The sequence below is a fragment of the Pungitius pungitius genome, chromosome 13 (genome assembly GCF_949316345.1).
Source record: "Pungitius pungitius chromosome 13, fPunPun2.1, whole genome shotgun sequence".
Lineage (NCBI taxonomy): Eukaryota > Metazoa > Chordata > Actinopteri > Perciformes > Gasterosteidae > Pungitius > Pungitius pungitius.
Window position 1 is genome coordinate 2,816,428 of NC_084912.1, and position 8,185 is coordinate 2,824,612.

The 8,185-nt window shown below is 48.0% G+C and overlaps 1 protein-coding gene across 1 annotated transcript; it reads right to left on the bottom strand.

The window, feature by feature from the left end:
• Positions 1–17: 17 nt before the first annotated feature.
• LOC119214015 (high-affinity choline transporter 1-like) lies at positions 18–4,898 on the bottom strand. Its single transcript, XM_037465383.2, has 8 exons — positions 4,683–4,898; positions 3,746–3,859; positions 2,998–3,153; positions 2,710–2,858; positions 1,945–2,088; positions 1,367–1,520; positions 1,062–1,279; positions 18–730 (listed from the first exon to the last, which is right to left on the bottom strand). The coding sequence occupies exons 1-8, from the start codon at positions 4,864–4,866 to the stop codon at positions 188–190; spliced, it is 1,662 nt and encodes a 553-aa protein (XP_037321280.2). The 5' UTR covers positions 4,867–4,898; the 3' UTR covers positions 18–187.
• Between the last annotated feature and the right edge of the window lie 3,287 nt (positions 4,899–8,185).

Below are 8,185 nucleotides of genomic sequence, written 5' to 3' on the forward strand. Positions count from 1 at the left end.
TCCTGCCACATGTTTCGAGCACCGTCACTCTTATGAAATTCACCTTTCTTCCAAACACGTATTTCATAAGTCGGATCTGTACAGACAGCGTGCAACATCCACAGAGGTTTTTAAAAAAGGATGATATCAGTATTAGTATTTTTTATTTTGCATTTAGTGACCTTTTTAGATACAGTGTGATTCAGTTTCACTCCAACATTGGATCCGAGACTCCTCCCCCCTCGCACACAGGGGTCATCCTGTGCTCCTCCTTGCTGCTGGCGCCGTCTGCTGGCTTTTGGGTTTCCGGTGCCTGTCGGACGTGAAACACGTCCCACTTCTCTGGTACGAGTCCCCGGTTGAAGAGCACAGCCGTGAGGTGGGACACCAGCAATATGGCGGCAAGAGAAACCAGCATGCAGATGGTCCTAACGGGGGAGTACTGAACGTAGACGCCGTCCTCCAGGGTGCACCCTGGGAAATGGATGAGAGGCGACAGCCGCAGCAGGGGCTCGCCGCACATCGCCCTCAAAAGGAACGCCAGCAGGAAGCCCGCGGTGGCGCCGTAGCCGTTGGACACGTCGAAGAACAGCACGCACACGAGCTGCGGGAACATCAGGATGTAGGCGATCTCCCCCCCCAGGATCCAGAAGGCTATGACGCCGGCGTGCAGGAAGGTGAGCGACGTGCCGGCCAGGCCGAAGAGGACCACGGAGAAGCGGATCACCCACCGGATCTCATTCTCCGAGGCCTGCGAGGGGGGGGAAGAGAGAACATTCCAAACCTCTCTAATGGACCAGATAAACAAAGGGTTTATTGTCGGTCCCAGTTGGGGCGAAAACAGAATCATCTTTTTCCCAATTTGCTTCTCCGTCTGAAATTGACGATGACCATTTTTCACGATTTTATACGCTGGTAGTTTGGAAATTTGGTCCGTGTGCGTCTGATTCCCACCCCCCCGCGTCCCTGCAACAACCTTTGACAGATATCACAAACCCTACGCAGTGAAAATGCCCACAATGCACCGCTTCGAACCATCCACCAGGCGACCTTCCACCCTCCCTCCCTCCCTCCACCTTTACCTTGGTCCTCAGGATCTTCTTGTAGATGTTTGAGGAGAAGATGGACGCTGCGGACAGCAGGGCGGAGTCAGTCGACGACATCACGGCGGCGCCGACGGCCCCGATGCCGATGACGGAGATGTAGGGCGGCGTCAGGTGCTGCAGGGAGAGCGGCAAGATCAAACCGGTCTCGCCTCGCTCGAACGGGGACGGGGACCCGTAGGAGGTGAGGTTCCAGTCTAGGAGGGAGGACGGAGGAGTCAAACCGACACGTTGGTCACTTTTAAAAAGGTCAGAGGACATGTTGGATTCGGATGGCGCGGTACCCGTCGACGCAGCCACCGCCCCGATGAGCACGGGGGGGATCCCAAAGGTGGGGATGAGGAACGCTGCGGCGTAACATCGCAGCTTGGCCGTGGCCGATGAAGAAGCCGATAATGTCCTCTGGTGGAAGTCCTGGAAGCCGAGGTCCCCTATGCTCTGCGAGGGAGGGACAAATACGTCAATAACAGGAGGCCCAGGCGCTGTGTCTTAGGCCTTGAGGAGCACGAGGAGCGCTGCGTGAACATCCCGTGCAGCGCGCTGAAGACCTTCTTGATTTTAGTATTTTTATCTGTGTCTTTTCCTGCTGATACGGCAAAATGTCCTCAGTGTCTTCAAGTCATGTTCTTGTATATCTTTGCTTTTAGTTTTGAATACACAGTATATGTTGCACCAGAAAAATAGACATTAAAAGCATGTTTGTTTCGGACCCTCATCTTTCCCGCCCCGTACCGGGCCTCACGCTTGTCATTTCGGGACACGCGTGAGGCCCCCCCCCCCCCCCCCCCTCCCCCCTTCTCTACAGCTGCACATTTAGCTTTTTTCCCTGCCGATGCGTTATTCTCAATAAAGTCTGCTTTACCAGGAGCAAAAAGATATCGATCCACATCCAGGCCCGGTCGGCCGTCAGAGTGCCGACCCACGGAGCCTGAAAGGTGTGGTTGAACGACGTGGCGGTGATGTCAACGGAGGCGGGACTCGTGAGGAGGAAGGGGACGCACATCCACTGAGGGGAGAGAGGTACGCCACGTGGACACATGCAGAAGATCAGTGGCTTTCTATGGCCCTTTATGGGAATTGTACAATCTACCATTTTTGGGAGCCTGAACCACACAAAGAGAATAAAAGTAAGTCATATACTCGAGTGAAACTCGAAAAATTTGAATATCGTGCAAAAGCTCATTACTTTCAGTTATTCAACTTAAAAGGTGAAACTAATATTTTAGTATATATATATATATTATATTATATAGTCATAATCATCAATATGATATCAAATAAAGGCTTGAAATATCTCACTTTGCATGTAATGAGTCTATATAATATATTAGTTTCACCTTTTAAGTTGAATTACTGAAAGCAATGAGCTTTTGCACGATATTCTATTTTTTCGAGTTTCACCTGTAATTAGTGATGCATTTTAGAAATGCCGTTATAGGAAACGTTGCCCGGCAACACACATACAAACAAACTAGCCGACTACAATGCTGTCCTTAAAGTTGATGAGTCATGAATAACAACACAAAGGTGTACAGGTGTTGCAGTTAATGATGATCTGGGCCGACGAATCAAATGGCAGAGCAAAGGTTTCCGTGAATCCAAACCAACGGGATTGACCTAAATTTACCGAAGTGACAAAAATGAGAGTGAGCTGAATGACGTCTGTGTAGGCCACGGAGTAGAGGCCTCCCAGCAGCGTGTAGGTGATGGCCACAGCAGCCGAGATCCAGATGCACACGGCGTAGGACATGTCCAGGATCACGCTCATGGTGAGGCCTATGAAACACACACACACACACACACACACACACACACACACACGCTTAAAATACACGACTCGCGCACCACACGCCAAAAGGTCGGCAACACAAAAGACGCACATAGAAGATCTGGGCGGAGTTGGAGGAACTGTTACCCAGGCTTATCAGCGTCGACGTCACCCAAATGATTTCCGACATGAGCGGCGCCACAGCCAGAAGTCCACTGAGTCCGTTCCCGTACTTGATCTGGAAAGGGTCCATCATGGTGACGTACTTCCTGTCTCTCATGGGCTCAGCGAAGAAAAGGCCACCTGGAAAACAACAGTTAGAGGAGCTGCACGTCGCCCTTCTATCCAACCACCTGGACATAAAGTACCCGACCTGATTCTGAGGCTCAGCCAAAAGGGATATTTGTTTTTAAAAAGAGAGCTTAAGGTTGTAAATGGCACGGATGGGATTTCCTGATGAATCTGATTCTTTAGAAATGCACCCTTGTACCTTTGCCCGGTAGCTTGTATATCAGTTCAGGCCTTAATTTGCAGGGCGAAGCACCCCAGATGTTTTGGGATTTACTTCTCTTACCGACCCGTCTCAGGGGCCGTGAGCTGTGAGTCCCTTGTTCATGAAATCAATGACAGTCTCCCTGCTGCATCCTCATCACTTCTTCTGCGTTTGGGCCTAAACCCTCAACTCCTGTGCCACTCGCTGTAGGAGATGCAGATGTAACAATAGACCACCGTACTGGTGTAACTAAAATACCCCCTTTGCAAACAGCTTAACAGCTTAAAAATGTTTATCATTTTATTAAAAACGAGGGAGTAAGTTTAAGCATTGGTCTCATTTGAGCGGTGAGGAACAACGTTCAAACCCCCCCCCCCCCCCCCCCAAAAAAAGAAACCGTACCGACGATGAAGGCCAACGACGCCGCCAACGGCATCACGGCCCAGATCAGCCCAAACTTCGGGTTGTACACCGTCTCAGCTGTGCCGATGATGAAAGTCCCGCCAACCCAGGTAGCTGCAAAGTGAGCCAACATCACGCACATGTCCCACGAACAAACACCACAAGTTAATACAAACTGTACGTTTTATTCCCAAACTGCGTCGGAGGGGAAGGTTCCGTGTCTCACTGTGTTTGTGTAAAATACAAAAAAACAAATCGCTCACCCTTGTGTTTTCATTCCTCTACTATCATTCATTCACAGGGCTGCAAAGGGGCGGGAAGTTAAACTAGGGTTTTGGAAATCCTGAACAGGAAATTTAAATGTAGTCGAGAAGAAGACGATGCAGCAAGTTGGAAGCATGTCTGCCAGAAACGTAAAAATAAAACTTTCTGTTGTTTGTGATTAATTAGCATATTGATTACATGGTAAACTGAAGCCAATGTTCATTTTAATAGCACATTCATCTGTGCATCTGTTTTTACAGAGGGGAGAGTAGGATGTGTGTCCACACAAAAGCGCAGCTTTTCCCGCTAATTCACGTATATTCACCGTCATTTTTACAGAAAATGTCAAACTTTTAATATTACCGTTTTTTGCAACCCTATTGATTCACAACGCCGTGATTTTGGTAGGAATGACATGTAATGTAATGTAATGTAATGTAACCCCTAAATCACTTGCTTGACCTCCAGTTTCATCTCCGCATTCGATAATTCACACCCAAAGACATTCCAAATAATATTTCATTTCTAGATAGAAGATCCTCAGAAATAGGACCAAGAGGTAACCAACAGAGCAACTTCAGCAAAACAATCCTGAGACAATGCAACCCAAATGCTTTATTGTTATTTTGCATCTGGATGAATGAACCTGCAGCTGCAGCAGAGAGGAACTCACCGGTTGTGGTGAAGATTCCCATCACCAAATTAATGTTCCTGTTACCCAGCAGAGCCATGTCTGCATGGTCCGCCTGCGTCCTTTTCTCATCCCTCTTGGACTTGACGGACGGCCAGATGCCGATGCCGAGCACCAGAAGGTAGAAGACGATGGTGGCCACGAGTCCCGGCACGTAGAGAGCCATGTTTCCTCCTGGAGTGTCGGGAGCGTCCCCGAGGTGAGCTGTGTGAGTGCAGGGGGGGGACGGGGGACGGGGGGGGGGGGAGCAAGAGGAGGACCAGTCACTGATTCACAGGAGAGGAGGGGACACATCTGTCTGAGACTAATATAGTTTCTGCTTGACGAAACTATAAAACAGGCAAAAATCACACGATTCATTACAGCATCACAGCTGATGAATCAAAAGGCTCCATTTTTTCTGCTCTTCCACTGGACAAATAGAGACATCCCTTCTGTCCAGCCTGGTGTAACGTGTTGGGTTCAAGCTAATTAAAAAAAAAACTATAACAAAAAGTTTGTGCTGCCTCATTTATTGATTCGATTTCATTGACTTCACCTCGACACTGTGGACTTGACGTTGTGTGTCCTCATTGCGCAACAGAGAAAAATGATTCCAGTGTTGTTGTGACAGCTGAAATAATGTTGTGTCTCGGTACCGTTTCCTCTCCCACGGAGGCACGCTGTGTTCTGGGTCAACTGATAGTCAAGATGTGTTTGTGCGTCCAGATAATCTCGTGGTGCCCCGAGGTGCTGAAGATGATCCTCTACATCCGAGGTCGGTTACCAGCACCTGCTGCAGTGGGTTCTACGTATTAGAATGGAAGACCTTTAGGTGACCTTGATGCAGGCCTGGAATGTGGGTCAATTCTGTCTCCTACTCGGAGGTATTAGTTAATAAATTTCCCGTTGAATGGTTTTACACAGGTGTTGAGTAGGAATTCTTCTAACTAGTAGAACTAGTATACACACACAGTATTTAAAAACAAAAGGTCTGGCCAACATTCACTAAACTCAGGGCCAGTGGCAAGTTAGAACAGTTACGCATTACAATAGAAATATACTTCTCTCCAGTGTAAAACAAACACGGGGACCTTGCGTTTCTATGGTTTGAGTGAAGTGCTCTTCGCCTCCTGCTGGTTGTGTGGTTCATCTTGTGTCGAGTGTCCTTCCCCTTTCAGCCGGGGCTTCGCACTCATTTTAGAAACACAAGTGAAATGAATCGACAGATGTATTCAGAGTCGAGGTTTTTAAAACTTAAAACGGGCCGTTGCGAAGACGTTTTAGAGGCTTTTGAGTTAAAACGAACAGCACTATGCATAATGTGCCAATCAAACGTGTACGCCCAATAGAATACAAACCTGATGCGATTCCCTAAACCTTTTGCACAGTTCGGGTCTGGGGTCCAGCAGCAGTGATGATTAGCCCGAAAGCTTTGCTTTGCTTGGCTTTCCCTCCTCTCCTGCGAGCGCAGACGTTCTGCCTTCGCTCCCCGCAGAGGAAGCTCATTCGTCGGGAGGTGTCTCGTTGGCCGAAGCATGGACGGAAAGTGTTTAAACAATGATTTCTTTCTTTTTTGTTTGAGGTGAAATACTACAAAAACACCGCAGGATGGCTAACGGAGAGGGAGAGAGCTGCTCCACTTTCTCCTTCACTTTATTGTAAATCATTGTATCAAGAGGTCAGACAATGAGACAGCGAAAAATGAATACAAATATCAACATTACAAAATACACCTCTATTATCAACATTACAAAATACACCTCTATAAAGGATGCTAAAGTGAAATACACATTGAGTATTAGAGTAGAAAATAGAGTGATTTCAATCCAGATGTACATTTTTACAATCCTAGGTGCAAACAGGAGAAGCGAACACCTTCCCGGGTTATGTGTGATGAATGAAGTTATGAAGCTAAAAGCACTCAGTCCATTCTGCACCTCGGGCTTCTCCATCGTGTGCTCAGGGCAGCAGAGCACAGACGGGGGTCTCAGAGAACTTTCATCCGAAACATCAGTAGGTTTTATTCCTGTGAAAGACCATCAACAGAGGAAATAAAACCAGTCGCTTTGTATCAGGGTCACAAACGGAGAATCACTGAGCAAATGTGCAAAGGGATGTTTTGAAGACAGATGTTGGGGGGTCTCCATCCCAGTCGTCTCTCCTCGATGCCTCTTGTTAGGCGGGGAAGGTCGTTTTCCTTGACTCAGCGCGCCTCGATCTCGTCGCTCGGCTTCGTCCCGTCTTCTTCGTCCCTGCCGCCCGTCTCGGGCCCGGGGCTCGGCGGGAGCAGCTCGTGGGAGCTGCTGGTGCTGGCGGCTCTGGCGATCCTGGTGAGCGTGTGTTCGTACGGCGAGGGCAGGTAGACCATGAGGAACACGCCGTCCGACGGGTCCTGCTCGGAGCTGGAGCTGGGCACCCGGTGCCGCTGGCTGCGTCGGATGGAGGACAGCAGCTCGCAGTTCCTCTCCGGGTCCTGCAGGTCCTCCAGGGCGATCACGTTGGCCAAGCCCAGTTTGCTGTTGAAGCTGAGGCCGCGCCGGCGGCGCCACATCAGGAGGCCGAGGCCGCTGAAGAGGAGGAGGAGGAGGAGGGAGACGGTTGCCACGGCGATGGCGGTGATGGATCCTGCGCTGATGATGGCCTCCCCTGAGCTCTGGCCCTGGGAGTCAGCCGCGAGGAGATTAGAGAAAATACATTGATACATCATCATTGTATCACAAGTTTTTTATCATTTAACTAGTGTTAAATGGTAAAAGTGAGGAAAACACACTAAATGTACAGATATTAATCATCTAAATGTAGATTTGCATCTGTACTGTGCCAGCAAAGTGAAGTCTCATAGGTGGGACGGTCAGTTGGTGACAAAGGAGACAAGGAGAACCCAACATGACTAAAAGGAAGAACACTTTTTAATAAAATAAAAGCTACGTCAGAGGGTGGCATCTGACATCTGGCCAACAGGGGTCGCTGCCAGTCACAAAACATCTGGACTGCCCATTTTCTGGATTAATCTGTGTAATCCGGACCGTCGGAACTGCTGAGGATACGCGTTTAATTTAAATACTTCAATAAGGTTTATTACGCTGTGGCTGCAATATGAAAACTGGATAAAGCCAAATCTTTTGAGCAGCTGAATGAATAAAATATTAAAAGTAAATAACTGTCAATGCAAACTGCAATCATTTTTGCAGATAAACTAAGGATGTTGTGTTGTTTTTGTACTTGTTTTCCACGCCACAAAAAGTTAGCTCACAGCCGGATTGAATAGTTTATCGTCTTTCAAAGTAGATTTAATGCTGAGGATATTCCTTTTATAGTAGGAATTGTATACATGTCAAATATGTTTCTTTTGGCCTAACTGGTCATCACAAGTATCATCAAAGCCTTCTTTCCATATGACGCATGTAGTTCGGAGTTGCATAAAAATTGACACACATTTTTAGAAAAGCTAAAATGTGTACTACTACCTTGAATACCAACAACCTTCAACCCTCAGATAAGGA